The sequence below is a fragment of the Fulmarus glacialis genome, unplaced genomic scaffold, assembly GCF_000690835.1.
Source record: "Fulmarus glacialis isolate BGI_N327 unplaced genomic scaffold, ASM69083v1 scaffold3085, whole genome shotgun sequence".
Taxonomy (NCBI): Eukaryota; Metazoa; Chordata; class Aves; order Procellariiformes; family Procellariidae; genus Fulmarus; species Fulmarus glacialis.
Genome location: NW_009212235.1, coordinates 95,207 through 107,791, shown reverse-complemented (window position 1 = coordinate 107,791; position 12,585 = coordinate 95,207). Strand labels below are relative to the sequence as shown.

Genomic DNA, 12,585 nt, shown 5'->3' with positions numbered 1-12,585 from the left:
TTCAGCAGCTTACATTTGGGGCAAGTAAAGTGAATTCTACAAATGATAAAAAAGCAAATGAGAGTCTTTAAATACATTTTAAAGTTAACCTCAATTAAAACGACAGCTTACATGAAGATCCAAGTTAATTACAGTCTGTTTTAATTAAATAGTAAACAACACTCAAGCACTGTTTGCTGGTGATGTTCTAAAATACGTCGAATTAGCGAAGGGGAAGCAGTCACCAGCCGAGCACGAGGAACCAGGACTTGCCGGAGCACAAACCCGGCGTTGGATGGACGTAGCTCCGTCTGCAGCGAGAACATTCTCTCTGTGTCACCTTAGCTGAGCTCAACAGCCAGCTCATTCCAGAGCGAGAAAGCACTGCTAGCAGAAAACGCACAAGGCTTATTTCACTTTTTAGGAAGGAAAATGGGAAGGAGGTTGCAATCCAACAGATCTGGGGGTCTTAAGGACCCCGAAAAATGAGACATACTAACGACATGAGAAACCACCTTTGCTTAATAAATCTATTAGTCCAAATATGGGGAGTGTTTCAATAAACATTTCTTTTACGAATTTAACACTTCTTTGTTTCACCTAATAACTCTATTTTAAAACTTCCTTTTTTTAACTTAATTATAATTACCCATAAAAATTCATCTAATTCAGACCACACTTTAAAAATCATTTAGGAAATAACTGTCCTTCACACTGCCTTTAAGGAAGATCAAAATGGAAAAATGAAGAATCTGAATAAACGTATGGGACATCAAGGACTTGAGTACGTGCCAAGGATTTCCCATTCTCCCTAACATACGAGCAGCCAATTGGTACAAAAATTTTCATTTATTTCGAAATGGACCTCTCTCCGTAGCCCACCATGTACAGAAAACAAAGAAGTGAGAATGAGAAGAAAATCAGATTAAAACTGATCATTTCAACCAAAAGCAATCTATTCTATATAAAGCATTCACATTCACATTTAGCACTAAAAAACCACAAGAGCATAGAATTCAACCTGCCAGTATCCTGATTACCATCCTTGTTTTCCTTCCGCATATATCCCACCTGAGTTTTATTCCACAAGGTTAGAAATTAATGGTTTATGCATGATCTTTAAAGACAAAAATTTAAGTAATACACGTACTGTACTAGATTTGGGGTAAAAAAACCTGGACTCTAAAGCAAACCAAGAACATGGCCTTGGGCTAACAACCTTTACCTCAACTTTATTACACTTCAGGCTTTTTAAATTTCTCTTTCTTGCCTAATATAAAGCTTGGCATTAATTTTTTTCAGTGTCCTCCACTACTGCAAAAAGATGAGATTAAAAAAAAAAATTATATACTGTATAAATTCTATATCGTATCCCAAATTAGATCTCAAATCAAAATTTTGGGACAGATGTCGTGCAGTCTGTCTCATGAAGTGATCGTGGGAAGGTTTGCTGACACGCTATTCCAAATGAGGGGCTCTGAACAAACTCTTCCATTCAGCCGCCGACCAGGACTGAGACACTCGTTAAGCCCCGTAGCTGTAATCAGCTCCCAGGACCACGGAAGGGGTTTGCACGCATGATGGCAGTCAACATCCCCTCCAGCTCTACCAGGTCATATGTTTTAGCCATTATTTTCAAAGCAATTTGAGAAGGAAGTATCTACAAACTCCTTAACTTTATGCTTCTCCTGGGAAAAGTCTATTTTGTTTGTCTCTATAAGTTTAAATATCGTCCAGAATAGCTTGTGGCTACATTAGAAACTGATACGTAGCTAAATGATGCAAGTTAAAGCAATGTAAATGAAATTAAGCATAGAAAGCAAGAATTAGATAGACAGAGCCTGGCACTTGTAATGCAGGAGACATGGCAGCCTTCTTTTAATAACTGTTGAGACCACCCTCAGGAGTCGCCTGTCTTTTCTATACAAAGGATAAAATTTAAATTTTCTCCCCCTCTTTTGCAATATAACTTTAGGTCTTTCATTAAATATTCAAATAAATTCATATTTAAAAGGTTTTGTAATACTATTTGCCTACCAAAGAAAACAGCTCTTTGTTTAAATGCTTTTTAACCTATTATCTATTTTGGGACTTCATTGTAAGAATTCAGCCCACTGACTCCTTACCTTACACCTGTGCAAAACCAAGCACTAATATGATTCAATTCCTGCTTCGGTGTCCTACGTTCAAGCAGTCACTTGAATTTTCCCTTCTTTGTTTTTCCATTAACATAACTAAGGACTTTGTTATATTTTTTCCAGTCTGATCTGCCTCCAACTTTTTTCTCCAAGGTTATCCTGCACAGCTGCCACTGATTTCTCTTCATTTACCACAAACTCTGGAACACAAATGCCTGAAGTCCGATGGTTTGGGGTGAAACCAGTTTCATGGGGGCCACCTCGCCATGATCCCTACCAGAGCTGGCACAAGCTGGCCAAGGCAGACAATAGCTTTATATATTTAAGTGCACAGTAGAATCTTCATGGTGATTAACCAGCAGGTTATTTTAGACGATAACATCCTATTAATATTGCCATTTGACTTATTCTGAATGCAGCCGTGTAGAATTCATTCATATAAACCAGAAATCACCCTCTAAAATTCTCCTTCCAGAAAGGCCAAGGTGCAAACTATCCAATCTGCACCTCAATATTTAAATAAAATTGTGTTACTGAGTGCCAGAAAGCAGCTTCTAAAACATTCAGGATTGTATGAAAGCAGATATAGAAAATCTACATTGCATGGGTTTTAAGGTGGAGCTGTGAGCACACGCCAGAAAAAAAAACGTAAAGTGGGAGAGAAGTAGACTCTTGTCCAAACCATGCTTGTGCTGGAAAGCACAAAATTGCTGTTATTTCTAGTGTAGGAAAATAACTGTGCACTTATGAGCTCATTCTATCACCCAAGCACTGCTGGAGTCTGCAGTCCTCTTACAATGGTGATATTTTTGAAGAGACTATTATTCACAGAGATTTTTTTTTTTTCCCAAGCCTCTAGTGCTTTGACTGTGAGACCAAAGTTCCCCTGAGCTACACTATCTCCAAGAAAGCAGCATGCATAAATTTGATGGGGAAAAAGAAAGGGTGAATAAAAATGGGGCAAAACGCCTTTGAGGAACTCTCCGCTCCGCAGACTATCAGACAGGTCTCCTCGCAGCAACGCAGCTAGCCCTACTGATCTACCGGCTGAAACAGCTACCGAAGCCAATGAGAATATTTTGCAAATTAAGTAGCTACGAGTATTTGATGTTCATTTCCATTTGCTGTTGACCGCTTTCCCCCACAAAAGCACATTCCCGAGCAATTTCACACATTAGGTAAAAGTCAACACATACAACTGGCAATGCAAATGTAAAGAAGGAAGTCTTACCACAATATGACACTTGATAGCTAATTATATTCAACAAAACGTTAGAAGAAGGAGTCTTCCGAGGGTGATTTTGTAAGGTGCTTATAGAAGATCAGAACAACAACTGCTGGTAAACATAATCCACGGGGAAAACCACAGATACACCTAAGCTGAGATTTTCTTTTTCCAAAGCACTATTTCTCTCCGAGCTAACTTCTTTACCTATAAGTACACTTTAGTTCCCCACTAGTTACATAATTATGGTAAACATATTTCAATGCCTTTTTCAAGTATTAAAGATGACATTTTTAGACAACTCAGTTCTAAAGATGGACTTCAAACAGACATCAACCTTGCTTGTTAACTCGTAACTTGAAAACAAAAAAATCAGTCCATAATGTAGTTAAATCACCACCTATAACAATAACTGCATGTTCTCCAAATAACGGGCTCGCGCCTGCGGGATCCTCATTTCTACAGCAGGATTATTCCAGCACGTGCACCCAAGTCGCTCAGGTCAGCTCCGGAAGCAAGCCCTCCAGCTCCCAGCAACTTCCAGCAACTCCCCCAGCAACTTCTTGCATGTTTTGTTTGTCTAAAGAAACACCCTTCTGATCCTTTTCTTTAGGATTTCCACGGCATCCTCTTCTTAGGAATTCAGATCCATTTCTTCTCACTAACCTTACTGCACTGGCTTTGCAGAAGTTTTTCCTGCAAATCATGTTCCCATCTGGCTCCTTGATGGGAACTCTCTCCCTTCGTTAAGGGATTAACTACTCATTAACGATCATCTGCTCTCACCACCGAATATGGACATTCACAAAAGAGCCACTGAACACCAGTCCTACCTGTATACGCCATGTTCTTCGGGTTTCCGTAGGGAGCCCCAGGTTGGACGGGGCTGTAAACAGGGTTCATGGTGGAAGACCGGGAACTCTGAGAATAAAAGAAAAGCAGAGTTGAGACGACTACCTTATGTTAGCTCCAGAGTCGTCTTCTGTGCAAAGAGTCTTCTGCTACGTGATAGCATTACCGTGTTATAATTCAAGACACAGAGAGCTGGGAAGGAAAGGATTTACAACTAGACGTTACAACCAGATAGTATATTTAATAATTCAAGTTTTGGATCTCTCGGTTAATTCCCCTAACTTCTTCAGCACTGCATATTCTGCCTACAAATGAACCTGGAGCAGATTAATCTTACACATCCCTGCCTTCAGGGGGGCTCAGGACTCATGACCCCACTTCCAGCTTGCGTTGAACAAAGAGGAGAAGCCACAAATTCTGACAAGGAATTCTCCCCCTTGGAGGAGCTAATAGTTCTTGGGTGACAAAAACAACCACAACAAAGACCTGACCTTTCAGAAATTAGCAGATAAAAGACCATTTGCTCCTGGCGAGATGGAGAGCGGCAAATATTTGTGAGCTTTCAGCGTGAGCTGACTACAATAACCTCGAGCCCAAGGCTTGGGTCCTGCGCGAGGCTGTGCAGGGCACCCAGTACCACCCACCGCATCCCACCACTGTCCCAGACGGGGAGATGCAGTCATGGACCTAACACAGGCAATGAGATTTTAACAGCCCTCCTGTTTTTCTCTCCAATAAAGATGATGAAGCAGTGCCAGGTTAGCTTCTTGTGAGTTTTATTTAGAGGAAAGCAAGTAACTTGGGAATTTGTGTCTACTAGCTGTCAGTTAAGCAACTGGCTCAGTTAATTATCTTAATGAAGCACATTCTCAATTCTGATTAATGGGAAAATCAGTCATTAAGCTTTATTAGGCGATGCATTTGTCTCCACAGCTATCTAGTGACAATTTCACACAAGAACTTCAACGATCTGGCTTCAAAATGTGGGGTTTTTTAAAATGTATTATTTTACAGTTCATAAACAAAACCGTTCTTTCCAAACAAGTCTCTCATGATGGATGCACAATTTGTTAGATCATTAACTCCTTCCGCTTTACCTCAGGATAACAAACAAGTCAAATGTTAAATGTTAGCACCAATTGACTTGACAACAATTACTGCTTAATTAATTAGCCTTCCCTCCACCCCCAAGTTAGCACAGAAGGAGCACTTCTCAAAGCAAAGAAAATCACGGTGATAAAGCGAGCTGGAAGAGAAAACTACACAGAGACACGTATTTACGCCAGCGGCTTCAGTAACGCACGACGGAGCTCTTAAGAAGATCAACGGGAAAATCAGTGCAAAACTTTCCATCCATGAGACATTACAGCTGGGGATTTATATTTAAGCATAAGGGTTTTATGACCATTTGGTCCTCGTGTCCCCAGGCAGTGCTCTGAGTCTCGGCGAACCTGCCCTTGGCAAGGGGGTGTTTGCCTTCTGGCTTGAGTTCTCATTTACAGGAGAAAACCGAACGTCATCTATCTCTGAGATGGTGAACACCAGCTTCTGTAAGTGTCCATCCAAAAGCCTGGCTTTTGGGCTGCCATACGGATCCCATTCAACACAGGAGGCTATTTCAGCGTAGGATGGGGCGGATACAGGACACAGTCATACGTATACCTCAAGTGTCCATCCAAAAGCCTGGCTTTTGGGCTGCCATACGGATCCCATTCAACACAGGAGGCTATTTCAAGCGTAGGATGGGGTGGATACAGGACGCACTCAGACATATACCTCAAACTGTGGACAAACACACACGTTACGTGTCTGCATACGCTGTATGACACCTGCCTACCACTGCTTTAAAAAAATATGACTTCTTCATAGGAAGATGAACTTCAAAACCCATCTATATTCACAAAAATTATTTTCTTTTCTCTAGTGAGAAAACATGTTGATTTAAGCCCAACCACCACATTTCTATCGCACGTTATTTCTCTGAACAAATCATCGTACTCAAGGCACCAAAATGGAAAGCCTTTCCTTGTCCAAAGCATGTAGGACATGTTTCACCTGAGCAGGTACTTTTTCAGTAAGTTGAAAGCATCTGAAAGGAGATGGTTTGACAGTAACAAGGTGGGGGAACGTGCTGCCCAGAAGTGCCAGCACGGCACAATCACGAGGGACATCTACTGCCACTCTAAACACAAGCCAGGAAGCCAAAACCTCCTCCTTTTTACCCAAATGTCACCATCAATGACTTTTTTTTGCAATTCGATTCCATCATCACCCTGCAATGAAAATTCCACATCAATAGTGGGAATAAGGCAAGAAGGCGTTTTGAACTTTTAATGGCCGTAGAATATTCTGACAAGGAAAAGCACTATAAAAATCCAAAGACATTTCTACATTAACAAACACTTTGGTGCAATCAGACATGATCAGGCAATTTTGGGCTGAGGCTCCCATGGCTCTCCTTCAAAGAAAACTTTGAGGGTTTCCTTTGAACTAGATTTCATCTGGTTTTTTGTTTGGTCCCCACCTGACACAGGGAAGTTGTCTAAAGGACATCACCAGTATGTCCTTTACTGGTACGTCCATCACCGGTATGGACCTGTATGTCCCATGAGAGGTTGGAGGACATGTGATGGGCAACTGGAGTGAAGCTTCTGAAAGAAATCTGGTCCACGCAAACCAAAACCACATTGCACACGGAAACAACAATGTAGTCGGTAGAGTCACCTCCAAAGTGCAGTACTGTTCTGAATTAAAACACCAGTAGTATATGTAGCCTAAGGGTTACTACTAGTACATGATACTTTAAGTAACAGATGCCATAAATAGGAGCTGAGAGAAAAAGGAGAAGAGAGATGTCACAGAGTTGCAGAGATTTCCTGGCCATAATTAACTGTTAAATCACTAACAGGACTCTTCAAGTCCAGACAACAAATGCCCAATGGGACAGGGAATGTGACAGACATCTATAAAAAAATAAATCACAAATGACCCGGAGAAGGTGGAGAGGCAGCAATCACACGCTCTTTCTCATAACCCAAGCAAGCGGAGGCATTAGAAGAAACAATTGTGTTGTAGGTTTAACACAAGCAAAAGGGGCGGTTGGTTGCTTTGCTTGCCTCACCATGTCCCTCGCTGCTGGGATGGTGGGATTTGGAAAGCTTTCCAAGGGACAGAGCAATTCCTCCTCTCCCCCAGACAACCTTCCAGACAGGTTTTTAGGCTGTGAGGACCTTTGGTCTGATCGCATCCAGCCATCCTTGTGTTCCCAGGAGAAAAGTCAATATCCAGGCTCCATTTTAGGTGTCTGGCCACCCAACTAACAGCATGGTGCCTGACACTGGACTATGCTCTCAATAAACATGCCCATGGTTCTGAACGGTGCTCTTTGCATGTGGGGGAGATCCCGGCAGCAACGCCGAATGGCTGCAAAAAGCCACGTCCCATCAGTCAAGCGCTGGCAGATGGCTCTTCGTGTTGGCCATTTCAGAGGATCTGTAAGCTGAGGATGTTCTCCAACAGAGCTAGGAAACCACTTACTCCAGCCCTGCATTCTCCTTCTCATACATGCAGAGCCAGCCTCCTACCTAGCTTCCTGCCCAAGAAATAGAGTTTTTGAGGGTCCTTCTTCCCCAGGAATAACAAAAGGAAAGCCAAAAACCACCAAGCATCCTCCTCTGCAGCAGCACCGGTTCCTGTGAGCCAGCTCAAGGACCCGACTTGCCTGAAAACCAACCTCTTCCCTCTGCCTTCCAGTCGAATGTGTGTTCCTCCACCCAGGACCACACAATGACAGCTGGACCTGACAACCTGGACTCCCCTCAGCAGCAAAATCAAATAAAAAGGCACCAAATTTCCTGGGGCTCAGCAGACCCGAATCCCCCTCCCAGAGCTGCTCGTACCTGGGTCAGGACACCTCACTGCTGTGACCGTATCCCCCTCTTGCTCCTTATTTGCCTCGCCTGTCCCACTGTAAGCTCCCGGACAAGGCTGGAGTTACGGCTGCGTTTATAAAGTGCCTTGTTCAACGCAGTCATCATTTCATTTGCACTTTTCTGGGTGTAAAGAGTACAAATAAATCATAATTTGGTGAAAATTGCTGCATATGTCTGGCTTGCATTAGGTGGTGGACCAAATGGTAAAAAGAAACACTCTTATTGAGAAGGATGAAAGAAAATGCTTTTTAGCCGAGATAAAAAGATTGTAATCATGTTAGGGGTTTGAGCGTATTGTGAGGAAGAGGCTTCTGCTTCCTCCCTGCTTGGTATGCAGGGTGTTATTCCCAGCCAGCATGAAAGAGTCCATGCGAACGGCATTTCAGATGGATGATTTTCTTTCTTTTCAGCATCTCGTATTAAAGCACATTCAGATGAGCTTCCAATACATTCTGCAAGACAGTACCATTCAAAAATACATTTTAAATTCATTACAGGCACCGCATTGTGGCATTCGAAAAGCTACACTGAAATGGGAATAAAACAGGATTAGCAAAATTAAACCTCCTTCTCCACAATAACTTGCAGCACTTGCTCATGGCCATGAATACACAACAAAAAGACTAATAGAAATGAATTATAAACAGACAAACACAAGTATTGCTCTATTGCACAGAGCTTCCACCGCTTCCTAATCCCCACGACAGCGATGCTCAATTGCTTAGGAGCTGCTGAGACTCCAGCAAGGAGCTGAAGGAGTAACTCCAGCAGTAATACCATGGGAATAAGCTGCTAGCACACAGTCTCGGGATACTTTCTGGCTGTAACCTGGTTACATTTTCATCTATTTTATCTTTCCTGTGAAAGTGCATGGCATGCTTCCATCACACTAGGAAATTACTTCAGGTGAAGGGTAAACTGAAATACAAGAGAGGTCAGTCTACGGGCGGCCACCACGCCATCAGCAGGCCAACGCGCCAGTCGAATCGAGTTTGCACGGGGGATTTTCAAGCAGCACGAGAAGGGAAATGAAAATGCTTGTGCCGTGAATGCTGAGCTTGAACTTGCCGTGCTGTGAAGTGGCTGCAGAGCTACGCTCGGGTGCTCTCGCCTCGCCGGACCAGAGCTGGGCTTCACGCTCCGCATTGTGCTCTCCTGCTGCTGCCAAGGGAGAGGACTCTGTCCCCCATCCCTGGTGACACCTTGGGACATCGCCTACTTCATCCTCTTCCTACGGGAGCACTTAAAACACTCAAAAACCAGCACAGGTATCTCCACCACCTTCAAACTACTACAGACGCAAGACAACGGGAACATCTTACCCTGTTGTTTTTCTCTATCGTTAGTTTACTTCGTGCCTTTGAAAGCGCCATGACCAGCTTCGCTGCTTCCCAAAGTCATTCAGGCCTTGAGTCTGCAAATACTGGTGGGCATCAGTAATTTTTACACAGAAACAAGTTTTAATGCAAATATTTCTATGCACACGTCGGTGGATCTGCCATCTTACACACCTCTCCCACTCTGATACACAGAAATACAGGTATTTCCCACTTCTACCATACAGAGGCAGAGGAAAAGAAAGACGACATTGAAGGAGATTTAAGAAAATCCTAAAAGAAAAGAATAAACCTGGCATGCAAGATTCAGGAAGTTTAGGAAGTTATTTTTCATTTTCTTTTCAGACTAAGAATAAAATATTTATAAACAGAGAAATAAATATATTTTACAGAGTTCTTAAAAGAGTGACACTGATATGCGCATCTTCCAGGTTCACAAAAAAATTAAATAGTAGACTTAAACTTCAATAAAAATGTAAAGAAAATCGTAAATAATGCAAATGTGAGCTTTTCTGGATGCCAGATACTTCTCCATCTTGTTTCACATCAGTCCTTGTGTCAAGGTGACTCACCCTTTAACTTCCCATACCGCTTAGGTCGTGATTTGCCTTTGCCTTTTGTGAAACTGAGACCTAAGTGCTTTTGAGAGACCTGTTTCTTACACTTTTCTTTGGAACGAGAGTGGTATTTTCTCCTCTGAGTGTTTGCATATTTGTACCAAAAATTATTTATTTCACATAAGGCAGCACAGAACCAAACATGAGAGAGAATGAACAAAGAAAAAAGGCAAAGCAAAGAGATACATTTCTTCCTTGATCTGCACATCGCCTCTTTAAATTCATTTTATACAAATCGCATGCTAATAGTATTCCGCCAAAGCCTCCTTGAACACGGAAAGACCTCCTGACCTTACACTGCATTCAAATTCAATAATTTTCTGACAATTTTTCAGTTAAGTCATTTGAAACTTGACCCTCACTTGGGATCCACCAAACAATAATTAAATTAACTTCCAATTCATCTGCTAAAGGTTAATTTAGGCAAGCTACAAGGCTACGTCCCACCTTTCCCCCGCAAAATTCTGCTGTGATAGTATGCACGAGCTCAGAGTTTCGTAACATGATGTGATTTTCCACATTTAACACCTCCTTTTTAGTTTACTGCTTTTTTAGTTATACCGTAACTAAAAGTTGATTGAACATATCTCATGTGAAGCAAAACATTTAACCTGTAAAAGATCTTATAAAAGAATCAGGTCAAAGTTGACACAATTTTAGTTAATCTTTTATTAATAAAATTAAATGCACTTTAAAAAATATCAATTTAAAGAGAGAAACCAAAGAAAGGCCAGACTCCACAAAAAGTTTAAGGCTTCAATTAGCAGTAAATTATTAATGGCAGGTCTTGTTTGTACAATATAATGTTCACTTTTATCTCTTCCACTATGCTGCAGCTATACCTTGATGTTTATACAAATCGATCTAGCGCATCATTCCAGAGCCTGAATATTGCTTTTTTTCTGCAGTTCTCCCCACTTTTCACTTTCAAAGAAAATTTCAGCTCTGCTCCAGCCTTGTTATACCTGGATAACTGTAAAATCTGTACTGCAAACTCCAGCTTTCCAAAACCTGCAGCACCCTGCTTCATAAACTCCTGCAGCTGGAGCAGAAGGGGCATCCTTGCCCTCAAACCATCCTACTGATACATCTATTGATTTTCATATTGCTATTTTTATTGATAAAGCACCTGTGGAGTGGCAGCTAGCAGCAAGAGCTAGGCAAGAAGCTTTTCTTCTATCCTGAGAAACTGTTTGCTATTCCAAAAAGTGTTTCCACATTTGAAACGCACGTTTGATTTCAGGCTTGCTCGCTTGCTCTCAGTCATGTCCTGGACCCTTTTTTTCTGGGAGCGTTTCCAGTGGAAATGAAGATGTCCAGTGAAGCAGCCGTTCAGGAACGCTTTAGCAGTCGACGTTACTGCACACAGGCATGCCTTTGCTGATGTGAACCAGATTTGGGATGGCACGTCTGCATCCCTCAAGGGGGTAAAGGCTTGCAGAGCATCAGTGTCCTCCATGCACGGACCATCTTCAGAGGAAAGATACACTGGGCAGTTTTACTCTCCAGTCAAGTTCTGAATTAAAAGAGCTAGTTTAAATCATATTCCCTCCATTCAAGAGATTGCAACTTTGAGAGAATACATTAAAAGCATGATACGAAAATATTTGAAGCATAGTCATTACCCGATGCAATCAAGACGTTCACTGTATGAACACGGATGGTGTTGAAGTCAGCAGGACAGCTAATGCAGCTGGTGATCAACACAACGTCATTTGTGTATGGTCTTTTCACGGGGTTCTGAACGTGACTGAATTGCATTATTCATTAATTACGTTGACGGTGTATTTTCTTCATAGATACTTCATGTCACGTCACTTCAGCAATCGCAAAGGCAAGTGCGTTTGTATTTGGCTGCTCCGAGGAGTCCCGGGGGTTCAGCAATGAGCCCCTTGTCCCTGCCCTAGTTACCAGCTAGGACTACATCCAGAGGAGAGCAGAGACAGGAACAGTAATGACCACCACGGACCAGTGGTACGGTTCTCACCAGATGAAACCCAAGCTATTCAGCTGAAGCTGACCCTGATGGAGGGAAAGAATTAAAACAGCTGGAAATGCTGCGGAGCCAGGGGTTTCCATAGAGCACTCGACCTATCCCATCCCAAAGGCCAGCAAAGGGAAAACAAAAACGAGCTGGATACTTTACAGTCCTATAGCATCCTTCGTACAGATCCACCTCCAAACCAGGGCAGTAGCACCCGTCTATTCACTGGGGAGACACATGAGGGTGGCATGGGCTGGCTGGGAGCCATAGCATCACGGAATGGTTTGGGTCGGAAGGGACCTTAAAGATCATCTAGTTCCAACCCCCCTGCCATGGGCAGGGACACCTTCCACTAGACCAGGTTGCCCACAGCCCCGTCCAACCTGGCCTTGAACACTTCCAGGGATGGGGCATCTACCACCTCTCTGGGCAACTTGTGCCAGTGTCTCATCACCCTCACATTAAAGAAATTCTTCCTAGTATCTAATCTAAATCTACCCTCTTTCAGTTTAAAGCCATTA

At 42.5% G+C, this 12,585-nt stretch overlaps 1 protein-coding gene across 1 annotated transcript in view; it reads right to left on the bottom strand.

Annotated features, from left to right (window-relative positions):
* LOC104076799 (protein FAM168A-like) overlaps positions 1-4,245 on the bottom strand; it is a gene marked incomplete at its 3' end in the record, with an annotated part of 89,035 nt that extends 84,790 nt beyond the window's left edge. The window contains exon 1 of the mRNA XM_009577800.1: positions 4,176-4,245. Coding sequence (XP_009576095.1) covers positions 4,176-4,245 — 70 coding nt within the window. The remainder of the gene's footprint in view (positions 1-4,175) is intronic.
* Positions 4,246-12,585: the final 8,340 nt, after the last annotated feature.